The sequence below is a fragment of the Ananas comosus genome, linkage group 12 (genome assembly GCF_001540865.1).
Source record: "Ananas comosus cultivar F153 linkage group 12, ASM154086v1, whole genome shotgun sequence".
Taxonomy (NCBI): Eukaryota; Viridiplantae; Streptophyta; class Magnoliopsida; order Poales; family Bromeliaceae; genus Ananas; species Ananas comosus.
Genome location: NC_033632.1, coordinates 4,551,352 through 4,567,253, shown reverse-complemented (window position 1 = coordinate 4,567,253; position 15,902 = coordinate 4,551,352). Strand labels below are relative to the sequence as shown.

Genomic DNA, 15,902 nt, shown 5'->3' with positions numbered 1-15,902 from the left:
ATATACTTTTCGCAGTGAGTGCTTACAAATTCTTAATTGTCTCTTCAGCAAGACGTAAAGGAGGCTTAAGTACTTAAGTATTTGGAAAAAAAATAAAATAAAATAAGTGAAGAAAAAAAATGGGTCAAAAGCTTACTGCAGTTGCAACACCAAAAAAATATATTATGTAATTTTAGCCAAATATACCACCACTATTTATATTTATAACAATTAAAAACATAAATCCTGATTAAATCTCACATCACACAGTAAAAGGTAATGCCTGCTACCTACAACCATCTTATTTTACTTTTTCTCTAAAAATAAAAGACAAATAACCTCTGCAATACTAAGCTTTTGTTGAATGAAGTAAAATCCCACTTGGAATTATAGAGACAGCAAATTCATTTTAGGGGGGTCTATATTTTCATTGGGATGCGCAAGAACCCACACTCAGCACTTGAATCAAATTAGAAAAATACATACTTCATCAATTAACTNAACTGTATAAGATGACCATATCACGGAAAGAGAAAGTCCCAATCTCCAAGGTTCAATCAGATAGAATAACAAACAGGGTGGGGGGGGTATATATATATATATATATATATATATATATATATATATATATATATATAACATTTAAATCCCAAAATCAAAGTTCATTTTCTAAAAGACGCTAGAAACTTGATAGCAACAACAAAAAAAGGATAGGTTCCCTATTCTGCAAATATGGAATGTTAGTTGTTACCACAGTTGCAACAACCCAGGCTCAAAAAACATTAATTCTCTCGGCACTATTAAGGTTCTTTTTTAGTTAAGAATCACATCTCTATTTAGGAGGATCTCTACTTAGGGATAGGGAGAGGACAAAAAAGAGAAAAAGGGGCAGCGGAGCCCTCTGATTCATCAAAAAGGTGGGGCGTAAAAGAATCATGCATTAGAGGGGTTCTACCCTGACAAAATTACCGTGTCGTGCTATGTTCCTCTCCTAGGCAGAGACTGTGGCTTGCCTCGGCCCGTTTAGCCGGTTCCCAAACCGCCCATTCCCGTTTTGGAAAGCGCGCTGCTGATAACCGTCGACGGCGGCGGCGGCACGCGCAGGATTTGACCAGCCACCGCGGCCCACATAGTCGGCTCCCCTGTTCCGGAACTCGCCCCTCTTGTAGTTTCCCCCGTTGCCGTTCCCAACGGAGGCCCCGCGGCCTCCCCTGTAGCTGTCGTTACGGAAACCGCCCCGCCCCGCTGGGTAGCGACCCCTCCCGCTACTGTTGCCGCTATGGGTCACGACACCATTAACAACTGGGAGAACAAAAGGCATCAGCATCAGCATCAGCATCAGCATTCAATCCTTGTGAAAAGAAAAGTTAACCAAATAACAAAGTTAAAACAAATTTTTCAGTATGCTCAGTGTTTTTATTTACACGCAAGGAATGAGAAAGAAAATGGATTCATTAGTCCGAGGTAGGTGACTGTATTACATGATTCTAGCCCACAAAATTAATTTTTGGGACGCTTTACGCAAGTATCCTCGCAAATTCATCTATTTTTGTGTACCGCCATAAGATCCGATTTTTTATATGGTTGTAGTCTATGAAATTTCATATTTTGCAGCACCGAAATCAATACTTACCTCGCGTTGTGGTTTTCTTCTCCTCAACATAAACTTGGCGCCCTCCAAATAGAACTGGTGAGGCCTAAGAATTCATTAAAAACTTTTTTTAAAAAAATCTAGATGATAAATAACCAGCCAAATAGACCCTTCATATACAAAACTGCAACAACTTGTAAACTAAACTAAAAAAAGAGATAATGTATGAGACTGATCAGATGCCTTATATTTTGTTAACATAAGCAGAGTGAAAAGCAACAAAGAGTAAATTCGGATTGTAAACAGCCAGCAGTCTCTCACAGCTTTGGACTAACATTTCCAGGCTCAAATTTTGAAGGTTCAAAACATAAAATGAAAAAGTGATTTTTATTAGAATTAAAAAAACTTAACGGTTAAAATGAATAAAGGAAAAATTATGAAGATATTATGTCGCGAGATAATGTCAACCAAACAAAATTGCTACAGGTTTAAAATTAGTGACTGAAAAAAAAAATAATAATATATAATGTAGCATCAGAGATGAATGGAACAAGGTGCAGATGCTCTGTTGATGATACTAGAGGTACCACCATGAAGTAGAGAATATATTAATAATATTACACTAACTCGAGCGCTCTAACTTAAAGCCGAAATTGTTGCTCCCAGCTCAAAACCAAAAAAAAAGTACCCCACCAGAACAAAAACATTTGAGTGTAGAACTTAAGCTGCTGAAAATAATAAATGTCCCACTGTAAAGAACAGGATGCAATGGTTTTTATATAAATACAACTATTCCTCCAAAAGATATTGAAAATAAAAATCGTTTGAAAGCAGGTAACCTTAAAAGTGACGGACCAAGTTCAAGAACCATACCTCAATTGCATCTTGCATGGATTTCAACGACTCAAATTCCACAAAGCCAAAACAGAAGCGTTCAATCTGCCATCCAGTCAGTAATACAAGTAAAGCTTCAGTTAAAATAGACAACAAGCTATGTCTCAAGGTCCATCTGACAAACCTTATGGTTTCTAACTTGCACGCCGCCAGGTTTAATAGTTCCAAATTTCTTGAACTCTTCCTCGACTTGTTCAGCAGTTGCATTCAAAGGCAAATTTCGGATATATACCGAATAACCCTCAACTGCATATAGGTAGAAGTCAGGAAACCACAGGACATCATAGCCAAACCTCTGAATTTTTTTTGCATATAAATCCATGCAAAATCACATTAGTACCCCAGTAAAATTGGAATTTGTGCATCTACCAGAAGAAATAAATCTTCTTTATTCGGATGCAATGTAAAAAATGGTTTGGTATGTATTCACCCAGCAGGTGAGCGAATGCAGATAAATATGATTTTCAGGGGCACACACGCATATCCCTATCTATATATGCAGGACCAGTTATGCAATTTCACATGTTTGCAGGGGTATGCATGCAAAAGAGCCACCAATGCTAGGCATGCTAGTGCTGGACATACCATCATGAGATTCGTTGTTTTCAGGGGCACTATTGTCGTTAGGAACCGTGGTCTCTGGCGCATTAGCGGGTGTTGTTGGCACAACCCGCGGTTTCTCAGGGTTTGGACCCAGAGTATTTGGTTTGGTAACAGGCACATATATTGGAGCTGGTGATGGGCTCCCCTTCATCACTTTAACCTGCCAATCCATTGATAACAGAAATAACTAATAAATGTGTGCTTTACTAGGTCCACAATTGTTTGTAGCGGTTAAAGCAGAGAAATCTAACAAATAAAGAATAATGATCATCATTTATTACTTCTGCATATACACCCTCAGAATACAAGTATTCACACATATATAACCCTCTGGTATTGCGTATTTGTGATTGGCTCATAAAGAAGAGCAGGGCCTATCTGATTAAGTGATATTTGAATAGTGCTACTCCGAGAAGCACTACGGTAAAATCCCCGCCCACAATTTCTCCCTGGAGCATTATCAGTAGCTCTAAATTGGAGCCCCAATTTTGGGGGGCTAGAAATCTAATGTCAACTTTCCATAATAGCAAAAGCTTTTGTGTTATGCTTGCAAAACACTCCACTATAGGAGGCTGCAGCTGAAAGCAGAAACTAAGCCTTTTTTTTTGGGGTGGGGGGAGTGGGGAAGGGGTGCGCAGGGCTTACTAATTATGTGACATAGATAAAAGGAAAATGACAAGAATAACAACTCACTATTGATGCATAAGACTTCTTAGGCACATTCTCCTGAGACACAGTAGCAGCAGCCTGCGAAGCTTCTTGAGCATCACCTGGAGTTACCTGGACAGGTGGATCAACATCATTTCCATTTTCAACCCCCGAAAAATCACTGTCCTCAGATGGGTTGACTACTTCGTCGCCCAAGTCAGCAATCCCCTTTGATACTGGGTTGACTTCAATATCATGTTCCGTAGCTGGAGTGGGTTCTGTCAACAGACACAGAATAATATAAAGTTTGAATTTGACATGAGCTATTTCTTGTGGGAGTGTGCAAGAAAACCAAAGAACAACCAGCAAAAGCAAACCAAACCAACAGTGAGTTTTCAAACAAACACTTTTCCCTCTCATTCTCTCATTTTCACCAAGTGAGAGAAAATAAAAAAAATTTCTCTTCTAGGTTTCTCTTCATTCACTCCCATTCTCTCCATCTAAACAAGGGGTAAAAGAAAGAGTAAGTCAGTAATGATTGTACCTGGCTCCGGAGTTAAAGCACCATCTGCGCCATTGTTCTCCGACTCATTGACAACCAGTTGATTAATTCCCCCCAGATAGTCTGCCTTTATAAATCTGAACACATCATTGAGGACAAAGTATCCTCCGGTTTGCTGCGGGGCGAGAAAAAATGATTGGGTAAACTTCCGCTTAACATTGTCAGTCCCAATCAAGGTTCCAGTTACGACAATGAAGACTCCATTCATGTAAGACAACTGAGAGTCTGCAGTCTCTATCTCTGTAAAACAGTTGTGGAAGTCCAAGGACAATATCTTTTCGTTGATGGCCTGCACAACCAAATAAGCCTAGAAAATATCAATATGCAAATCCAGTAATCACTTTTGGTAGTCAACAAAATGAAATCCACAACACAGGGATATCAGTCAAATAAAATTCCAGCAGCCAATACTGTCCATTCAATGTCGAGGAAATATATAATAGGTGGTTAACTCGAGCCAAGAGAATGATGTAAATCATATTAGAGTGGGGAAGGGAGTAGATGTGGGAGAATTTGGTGGTGGAAAAGTAGATTATGAATGGTAAGGGGAATATCTGGGGAAGAAGAACTCAACCTAAAAGGAGCAAAACAAAAGATTTATATGCAAACCTATATATATATATATATATATATATATATATATATATATTTTAAAAAAAAATCTATGACTACAATACAGAACAGAGGATAAGTTGAGAGACTATCATGTAAGTCACAATTTCTATAGCAATATCAAAAGGGAAGGACTGAAAAGGAAAGAACCTGATCTAAATGAGCCTCATTGTAATTTTTCTAAAATATGAAACTTGAAGCTTATTTAAGAAACTAATTTTTAAAATATATATTTTTTCGGATTTTGGGGAACTTGTCACCATATTTTCTGGCAGCAGTTGAAGCCTATACAGATAATATTTCATCTAGAAGGTTTGATTTATTATCTTTGAGAAGAATAGCACTTAATGCAAATCAATTTTATCAAAGATGTATCTTTACCTGATATCAAGGAAAAGGTTGTTGCGAGATTTCTTATTATACTGCAACAAATTTCAACCAAGTAGGGTTGATTTAACGTCTTTTGAAAAAGAATAGTACTCGATGGGAGTTTCATTTACTTAAATTAAAGAATTTAAATGCCCATCAATACAGGCCATGACCACCATGCCGACAAGATATCAGCAGAATACGGCCCCCATGCCGATAGCACCGCTCAAAATCCTCTCTGCTTTGAAATTAGTACGTAGTTATCTCAATAAAGTTTAAAAGAGTTGACAAAGATATGCAGTAAGTGATTAGAACATATTGGTGCCAAGAAGAAAAACAATTCACGGCATTGTGTATCGGGGCACAGGTTCTTTTGTGACCAGCAGGCATTGGCACGGCATGGTACACACCGTGCCGTACCGTGCCATCAAGTTTTTTGCACAGCCTAGTGCCACAGCACTCAAATCCTTGGTTAAATTATATTTATAACTGATACCAACAGTTCTTATTTAGAAATGTTTGAATGTGAGAAGAAAACTGCATATAAAAAAATATAGTAACCATGTACTCCACAAGTAGTCCCTGTATATGGTGTACTGTAACATGAAAAGTTTCTTTCTTAGCGGTAGGTTATGTACCTATTTCCACTCTTTTTTTGCCAATCTATTTTGCTTTCCTTCTAATTCTCCATGTCTATACATTTCCAAGAATGTACTACATCACAGCAATGAGAATCACAAAGAACCTTTCTCTCTTAATTTTCACTGCATTCACTTGATAATTTTGTGCCTATCCTTGGAGGCTTGCAGCATACAATAAAATCAATTCATTGCACACTTATAACCAAAGGGAGGAAAAAAAATCATAATTGTGAATCAAACTTGGAAGCAAAGGGGGGAAAAAAACATAATAGCAAACAGCATCTCCTAGAATACCAAAATACAGAATATTCCATTGATGCCAACATGAAAAAAGATCTTTTTCAGGCACATACATTATTACCAAGCATTAGAAGATTGATAAAAAAGATGACAAGGTAAAACATAGTCTGTACAGAAAAGCAGGGAAATACCTGCATTGTAGTTACTGATGTCATCACTCCATCAGCATCTGACCGGCTTAGCATGCTTGTGTCCTGGTAAAACTTGTACACTGATTCTGGTGATTGATGAAGAATGTGGTAGTACTGCTGAACAAAGGCGCTGCCAATCTGAAGGGAAAAAAAAATAATGCTGCGAATTAGGAAAGGCAAACTTAAAAATGGAAGCCAAAAAAAAAAAGATTGATACCACTTGTGGAGGAGGTTGAGGAACAGAAGTTGCAGCTTGCAGCGCCATTTCTGCAATAGATTTAGCAGCACAGAGTTTCCATCAAGTGATCTATTACGGAATAAAATGATTACCTTATCCCCAAATAAACACGACTGATGTATAAACAGTAGGTAAAAGTATAAAACCCTAAGCTGAACAGAGCTCGTTATGAAACAGGTACCTGAACTTGTACGGCTTTAATTTCACAACCTCACCTCATAGTATATTTAATTTTAAGTACTCTTGACATAATAATATGATATTTTGTTGCCTAGTAGAATTTTCTGTTACTGATTTGACAGAACATAAACATTATATTGTGCCTTAATGGAAACCATTTAGTATAACTTGAAGGAATTTTTCTGAAATAAATAGTAATGAAAGATGAAGTAGTAAAGCCAAATTTCTAGGATTCATATTAAGAATTTAAGTGCCGTGGCATGGGGTCGTGCCGAAAATTTACCGGCATGGTTCGATACCGTGCCAATGCGTGTCGATCACAAAAAAATACATATGTGCCGACACATAAAGGCATGAAATATTTATTTTCTTTAGCAAAAAGATACTTATTGCTTATTATGTATCTTTATCTAATCTTTTGAACTTTATTGAGAAAATTACTTATTAATTTAAAAAAAAAAAGAACTTTGAGCTGTGTCATCTGCATGGGAACTGTATCGTATCAATATCTTGTTGGCACAATATGACACGGTGGATACAACTCGTGCTAATGGGTACTTAAATTCTTGGTTCAAATGTCCATTTCAAAATACACTACAGTATAGTTAAGGTCCATACACTTCTAAGTAAACAACAGAACCTCTACAGTTCCTCTGCAAGCAGAAACGTAACCATCTAAGACCTATAAAGGATTATCAGCCTAACTTATAAAGATAAGGCCCTCAGACTCAGAGAAAGGATTATCCACACAAAACCATCTAATAATTTGATCAGAAGGACTTGAAATGCGAATTACTGCAAATATACCACAGTGCAAACAAAAATAAGGAAAGATGACTTCTTTCAAGAACAAAGTCCTTCTCCAAGTAAATACAAACAAATTTCGAGTCCTTCCGATCAAACAATTACCTGATAATTAGAATCAAAATTTGCGCCCTCGATAAAGCAAAGGCCGACCAAGCCACAAGGTATAATCAAATAAGTTGAACAGTTAAACCCTCTAATAATCAACCTTCAAAACCGAGACCTAAGATTTACATAAACACCCAAAAATATAATACCCCGCAAAAAGCCCCTAAACCTTAAACCCTAGAATCCACACCAGATCGATCAAACTCGGGACAAAATCAAACTAAAGAAACCCACTCCCTTCACTACAAAAATTACATAGAAAACCCCAAAAACCGTGTTTTAAAGCTCCCGTTCCAACACACCAGGGAAAAAAGAACAAAAAAAAAAATGATCCTCCTCAACTCTAACATAAGAACCTATCATCAGCAATCGGAACAGAGGATTAATACACTCAGGATCAAATCTTGGGCACATATAAGATTGTCATGAAGTTTAGAGAGAGAGAGAGAGAGAGAGAGAGAGAGAGAGAGCTCACGTTCTCCAAGCGGCGGCGGCGGCGGAGGATAAGGTGGATTCCGATCGTCGGCGGCGGCGGCGATCGGAACCCTAGAAGAGGAGAGAGGGAGGTGGCGGCGTAGAGAGAGAGTGAGAGAGAGAGAAGCGGAGCTCAAAATGGGGAGAGCGAAAGAGAGAGGAGAGAGAGAGAGAGAGAGAAAGAGAGAGGAAGAGAGAATGTGGCGTTGGGTCGAGGGGTTGGGGTTTTTGTGGTTGGGTGTGAGTCGTGTGCAAGAGGAGGATTCGGTGGTTTTCGGTGTATAAGCGGCTCATTGGGCTTCGAGCCCACAATTAATTTGGGCCGGGGTCGGTATGCGAAGAGTTGAAGAAGGGGGGGAACTTAACCATGTTTACACCGCATTATCTGTAGCTAATCAATCACATATCTTCTTTTAAGAAAAAAAAATACTTTATTGGTTGAAAACACAACATCAGCAATAGGACTGTTGCAAAATATATATATAATACAATAATAAAAAAATGTACAAAATTAATTTCAAAATAATAATAATAATAATAAATGGAGAATAGCTCATGAAATAATTCCCTCAGCTTTACTTTTGCTCATTTGCCTTGTTAATTTCTAATTTCTTTATTTGAATTATTAAATTTAACCAGGTTAGAATTTTTATTAATTTAATAATTCTATTAGTTATTAGCCAGTAGTCATTGATATAATAATTAGGTTAATTGTTCTTGCCTTTTCTTTTCTTTAAAGTTCGGCTATGGTGCTTGTAAAAATATAAAGCAGTTAATATTTGCGAGTTTTCTGCCGTTAGATTTATCCATTTAATTATTTTTATCCATTCAACCTTAAAAAATTACTGTCATTCTAATCGCACATTTTTTAATCCAAGAACTGTAAACCTATAAACACCAATAATTCGGTGTTTTTAAAAGCATATGAGCTTTTTTTTTTTTTTTCAGTAATAGTATAGGAGAAGAGAAAAGCATTTTTCCACAAAAAATATTTACTTTAGTTGTTTGGTTCGCCATAAATTAAGTTCAGTTGTAACTCATTTCTTTCAAAACACTGCAACTGACTTTGGTCTCGCTAGTGGTGAAGTTTATTAAAGGTTTGGTTCATCGTAAATTAATTTCAGTCATAACCAAACTTTTCCAAAACATTAACAAGTCATTTACGAGAAAATTTCGTTTCTGTAACTATTTTAGACCCTCCTAAATGCTAGCATGGGAATTTTCGATGTAAATAAAAGAAATGAAACATTTTCAACTTTTACACCACTCACTTCCTACTTCCTACCAGGCAAACAAACCAGAGGAACTTCAGTTCAAAGCCGAGCCGCGTCTTGGACCATAAGATTCAATTCAATTCAATTTAAAACAACAAACAGAGAGGGGTAAAAACATTTCAATGCAACAACAGAAGATGATGTAAGAACAACATATGGAAACTGATAACCCAGGAGCTGTTGTTCCATAGATCGACACGTTCACGTAAAGCCGAACTGGCTTTTTCAAAGAAGCACTTCCGACATGTAGATGTATAATACACAATAGACGAGTCTTCTTAGCAAATGAAACATCAGTACTCCCTGAACATAGGGAAACGAGCACTGGTTTTTCATCTTGTTACAAGTCTCCGGCTTACAGAGGAGAATCGGCATTAATTGTTGTCTTGCCGTTCTCGGTGCTACTACCGCCACCGCCACTGCCGAAAAGGTAACCAAGGGAGGAGCCACCACCAGGAGCCGCATGCACCTTTGTCGAAGGTCGATCCTAGAGAAGAAGAAAATTCGTATAAGATGATATGCTGTAGCTTTTTAATACAAATATCTTCTGCATCTTCTTGCTGTAGCAATTAGAGTTCAAAAGCTAAAATTAGCCTCACTCTCTCCCCACTGAAAAAGGTTCTAGACCATTTCTTAGCCAAAAAGCTAGCTTCTAGGAAACTTATGTTTTTCTAAGTAGAGAAATCGTTCCAGAAGCTACACAAAGAAGGCGCTTATATAGATCATGTTCAAAAATAAAATAGGAGGTAAGTGCCGACTCTAGTAAATTAGAAATAGAGAAAATTGGAGTTCCACTCAGCAAAAGCCACAATTACCGTTATATCAATATCTGCATCAAGATAAAGCTTCACAGATATTGCACGAAATCTCATAGTAAAATAATTTCATATACCAGTCAAGATTGAAAATAAGAATATATAAATAAATAGAGCCACAAATAAAATAGGAGGATATGAAGCAAAGATTGTGTGGGTAAAGTTGTTCTTTAGAAACAATAAAACATATTATATAAATGATAAGAGCAATTCAAAAAAGTTAGTGCGCATCACCAAGCCTTTGCCTGAGCAAAGGCTCATATACATGGACGGGAGTAGAAAGCATTAGGGGACGAATGGAAATAAGATACAAATTTTAATAGCTCATATAAACGATCAACATATATTACATTTTTCAAAATTTGACGATATATTATATATTTCATTTTTCAAACTTCAAGGATGTATTAAGAAATATGTCGAAGAATATGTTCCCATAGGCATCTACAACATCAAATAGCATTAGTTAGGAAGGAATTATGATCCCAGAAGTAAATTTCTAATTCTAACAAATTGAGCAAATGAATTCTTACTGTAATGAAGTTGCCAGTGTTCTGGCCATCAGCACGGAAGTAATTGTTGGTTTGCCTTCCTTGGATGCCGGCAGGGATCTGCTTGGTGTTATCGACTGGTGGGGATGGGGCCGGCTTCTGGGCAGGCGGAGTGTTCTCAGCCGGTTTGGGAGCCTCGCCGCTCCCAAAAAGGTAGCCCAGAGAACTCTGGCCTCCACCACTGCTGACCCCACGGCCCATCTTCTGCAGTTTAAGAAACCTGACTAGGCTATGCAATATCAGAAATCCCAGATTTTACAAGGAAATAGATATTTTAGGGCTAACTCTACTTAGGTTAGAATTGTTTTATAGCCAAAAGTGATTTATGGATAATAAAAAGTAGTCCAAACTATCAACAACAAAAAATGACATTATGACTATCAACGAATTGTGTTGATAACTCTGGCCTCCACACTGCTGACCCCGCAGCCCATCTTATGTGGTTTAAGAACCCCGACTAGGCTGTGCAATATCAGAAATCCCAAATTTTACAAGGAAATAGATATTTTGGGGCTAACTCTAATTAGGTTAGAATTGCGTTTTAGCCAAAAGTAATTTATGGATAATAAAAAGAAGTCCTAACTATAAACCAAAAAAAAACATTATTTATCAGCAAACCTCCATTCTCTAATACCTAATCATCCTTTGGCAATAAAACAGAAAATTATGACAAAGAAAAGGGAAATGTCTCGCAGTTGCATACCTCAATCTATGGTAACTCCACAAAATCTAGAAATCTAAAATTATATAAGCACAATAGAGAAACAATAGAGCCACCAAAACAGAATTTCACTGATAACAGGTCATAGCCGTCGGACCGTTGGCGTTATTAATCCCAAAAACTCGAGTTGTTAGAAATACGCGACCAATTCACTTAAAGCGTACGGACAGAACGCTCACGGATCTCAATTGTGGCTCGGCCCAACCAACCTCACGCCACTTTGAACATGACTCAACCCAAGCCGACCTCACGCTATTTCGAACGTGATTCGGGCCAATCCAACCTTCCGTCACAGGACAAGATGTTGGCCCTCTTAAGCCAACAATAGCCAGATGGCCACTGCATTGAAAGTCCTCCATGCCCTTGAAACAAATTAATTTGAGCTACACTAGCAAAACTTTGATCCATTTCTGGTGCATACCAGCAATGTACATATATAATAAAAGCATCACCTATAGTATTCGTCAAACTGGATCTTAACAACCATCTTATAATAACTTTCTCTTCAATGTTCTAACATAATGCTTTGATTTGTTCCTCCCCATATTCAATGCAATTGACATGCAAATATAAGAGATAGAACGACAATATATGAATTAGACAACACAGAGCATTCAAATCTCAATAGGGTTTATATTCTCACCATCCATTTCCCCTACCAACTAATGGACTAATGAATCAAGGAAAAAACCCTCCAAAAATTACAAAATCAGGCCCGAATTATACTACCACAAGACTACGTTCACGCATTCCTCCAATTGCCAAGAGACCTACCAGAAGAGTCACCATTCACATAAAAAAAAAAAAACCACACAATTTCGCAATTTCCATGCCAAGATACATCAAACAAGCAACAAATCACAAAAACGAGGACCGATTCGCGAGATCGTGGGCTCCATTTCGCGAGAAGCCACGATCAAACACCAAAAAAAAACCACGATCCGTGGAAAATTCCATGATCTAGCATCAGATCTGAGACGATTAACCCCACAAGAGAGGCGATTGCAGCGTAAGAGAGCCGTGATTGGACTCCATTATAGCTAGATCGGGCGAAAAAACGGCGAAAATTGCGGGGAAACCGTGGATTCGAGCGGCGGTGGAGGAGATCTAGGGTTGGGGATTAGGGTTTCGTACCTCGGATCGGGGATCGAGGGAGAGCGACGCGCCCTTCGCGAATTTGGAGAGTCGGAGAGGTAAGAGGAGAACGAGGGTCTCTGTTTGATCCATTTATAGTGTGCGAGCAAAACAGTGTTTGAAATAAAACGAAGAGGTGAAAATGCACAAATGACCCTCAATAATGGGACGTTTTGAAAAGGACCTCTCAACTTTTATGTTTTTATTCTGAGTCCTCACAGTCTTTTTTTTTTTATTTGGAATTTTATAATTAGTGCAATTAAAAAAATATATTCTCAAATTTAGCGACTCTATTACTTATTAATCATTAATGGACTGTTTTAAAAATTGTATCATATAAGGTATAGTTTAAACTAATTAAATTGTGCCATATTGAATAACAAAGTCTTATACGAAGGAAAATAGTTCTTTTGTAATAAAATGATGTTTTAAAAATATTTTATTATCATATTTTCGTGTAATATGAAAATTTTGTATTAATTAAAATTATTCACACATGAAATATCTGTGATAAAAAAAATTTCTCCCATTTTTGAGGGTCCTCAATGTATATTTTTTCTAAACAAAATAAAGGTAAAAATATATAGAACTTATCCCAACAAAATAGAGGTAAAATTATAATTGAGGGGTCCACTTCAGAATACCTTGCATGTAATGGTTCTCCATGTATTTTGACCAAAATAATAGAATAAAATGTTTTGGTAGTCTCTTTTGTTATAATTCTATCTATTAACTTTTTTTCTAAACTTTTTTGTTTCTAAACTTTCATATATATATATTACATTTTAGTTTTGATTTTTATCTAACTTAACATTTTTTTGATAAAATAATTAATTAAAGCAATTAATAAAATATTAAATACATACTATAAAAATAGAAAGATGTCAGCTCCGGGTTTAGCCTAACCACAGTCTAAAATACTGCAGTCCAATTAAGAGGTTTAGAGGATTGAGTAAGCCTAGAGCTAGAGTAGTTACAGGATTTATGATCTTCCGGAAAGCAGGATCTCACATTTGGTATTAGAGTCAATCACCAGTAAAAAAAAAATGTAATATAAGTCTCGGCTGAGTTAGAGTCATACAACGAACATTTAGTGGCTCCCTGGCTGGCGACCGTTATGGATAGAGCACGGTTCCCCACAAAAATTAGCTAAATCTAGTTAGACGAGTCTAACATTATCTGATACTTGTGAGTGTGCTTTAGCCCGACAAGGACAATAGAGCTTTGGAAAAAAAAAATGCAGTACATCAGAATTTTGAATAGTTCTATATATAAAATACACTAGAGCCAAATCTCTTAATCCGATTATAATATTTTGGATGATTGGCTACGCTCGAGTTCAGGTTAGAGTAGTTTTGGAAAGCGGGATGTCACAAAAGGTATTGAAAGTGCCGCTGCAACAACAAATAATTTGAGGGATAAGAGGGAAGGGTAGTTAAAATGTCTTGGTAAGGAGAATTTTCTTGCATGGACCTAGTCCACAATGTTGGCCTAGTCCATTTGTTATAAACCCGGCCCAGCCTAGCATTGTGGGCTTCAGGCCCTTGTTATAAACCCCGTTCACAATCGCAACACATTCTTAAAATCACGAGTACAGATTCGCTGCAGATCGGATGCGTAAGAAATCCTTGCGTGCTTGGCAGTTCTAATTGTTGACTTAAATGGTCCAGCATCCTGCCCTATGACGGAAGACCGGGTTGGGCCGAGTCATGTTCGAAATGGCGTGAGGCTGAATAGGCCGAGTCATGTTCGAAGTGGCGTGAGCCCGGATGAGCCGAGTCACAATTGAGATCCGTGGGTGCTGTATTTGTACGCTTTAAGTGAATTGATTACGTATTTCTAACAGTTCGAGCTTTTGGAATTAATGGTTAGCGCCAACGATCCGATACTAATCATTTACTTTGATGCAGGAGTCAGCCATCATTGGTAATTTTGATAAAATTTATCATCCTATCAATTGATCTGAATAGATATGCACAAATTTACTAAACAAGCGCGCACACACAACTATACAAGTCAATTTAAAGTGTAACAAATTGGACAAAGCCAGCCCAATTTAACTCAATTATTAAGCTTGATGGGCCAAAGTTGAAACTCTCAAACTTTTCGTAGTAAACTATACCAATATTCCCGAATACACATTCTCGTGCTATTATTCTTTTCTAAGACAAATCATCTGCCAAATAACCACCGATATGCCAAAAGCAGGGCCAGATAGCTACCTTTACGAAAATTAGAGCCTAACTAGGGCTCAAATTACTCTTTCCACACTTATCATCAATTCATTGAAGTGTCTTAATCCTTGAATCCAAACGAAAAAAAAAATCGTCGCCCTAAAGCAAAATCACATGTGAATTTTACCCAACAATCAATGTCAACAAGGAGGTGGTCATCTGTATAGCAATGACAGCACATCATTGCATCACAAACTAATCAAAATTTTTCTCCTCGATATAAAAATATAATGAACTTTTAGATAATGCGGTGTTACTGTCATATTTTAAAATCTTTCATCAAACAAAGGGTCGAAGGAGAGCTATCAACTTTATGGATTGTTTTGTTAGCTTGTTTTGGTGGCGATTAATAATTATTGGGCGGTGAATGATGTGTATGGATCATTGTTGAGAGGCAAATAATATGTGTGGCTCCTATAGCTATTGTAACTGTGGGAGTGTGCCGCCATGGGGGAGCTCTCCAAAGAAGCCTTGTTAAGAAATTCTAATTCGCCGTCACGTGTCACTCTCTTTGGGGTTTAAAATTTTTTATTACGATTTTAGTATTCAAAAAGCATCCAACAAATATTGAATTGAGATAAAACTAACACGTGATAATGAATCGGGAGTACTCTAATAAAGCGTGACTGGAAAGCTCCCCACTGAAATTTTATCTCAGTTTCTTCCTAAATATTTCAGTTTCTTCCTGTTGCCGTAGCCGCCACCGTCATCTTTTCTGATGGATTTGTTGCCTTTTTTGAATTTCGCTTAGAAAGAGCAGAAAAGAGAAAGAAATAAAAAAAGAAAGTGGCATATTGCCTAATTTAAACCATGGAGCCTAAGTTTTTTTCAGTTGGAGTGGAGTGCTCAAAAGCTATAGTTTTTTTTTTTTTTTTTTGAGAAATAGGTAGCATGCTATCGCTTCATTCATTTAGAGGATGAATTAGGCTACACTGTGAAGCAGCTGGGCCTCGGAAACAGTAAAAAAGAGTAAAAAGAGAAACAGTAAACAAAAGAAAAAAGAGAAATAAAACCGTGTGTAAAGCGAAAGGTAGGAACA

General features: G+C 37.2%; 2 protein-coding genes across 3 annotated transcripts; both read right to left on the bottom strand.

Moving 5' to 3' along the window:
• On the bottom strand, nt 632-8,302 carry LOC109718737 (ras GTPase-activating protein-binding protein 2-like). 2 transcript variants are annotated; one of them, XM_020245126.1, is made up of 10 exons: nt 8,136-8,302; nt 6,548-6,597; nt 6,331-6,468; nt 4,260-4,566; nt 3,761-3,993; nt 3,050-3,227; nt 2,589-2,710; nt 2,444-2,509; nt 1,613-1,676; nt 632-1,281 (listed from the first exon to the last, which is right to left on the bottom strand). In XM_020245126.1, the coding sequence occupies exons 2-10, from the start codon at nt 6,593-6,595 to the stop codon at nt 971-973; spliced, it is 1,467 nt and encodes a 488-aa protein (XP_020100715.1). In that variant the 5' UTR covers nt 6,596-6,597; nt 8,136-8,302; the 3' UTR covers nt 632-970. The 2 variants fall into 2 exon arrangements, with proteins under 2 accessions (XP_020100715.1, XP_020100716.1); XM_020245127.1 differs by having other exon boundaries at nt 1,192-1,330.
• On the bottom strand, nt 9,442-12,730 carry LOC109718740 (protein SPIRAL1-like 3). The gene is made up of 3 exons (XM_020245136.1): nt 12,630-12,730; nt 10,757-10,994; nt 9,442-9,895 (listed from the first exon to the last, which is right to left on the bottom strand). The coding sequence occupies exons 2-3, from the start codon at nt 10,973-10,975 to the stop codon at nt 9,764-9,766; spliced, it is 351 nt and encodes a 116-aa protein (XP_020100725.1). The 5' UTR covers nt 10,976-10,994; nt 12,630-12,730; the 3' UTR covers nt 9,442-9,763.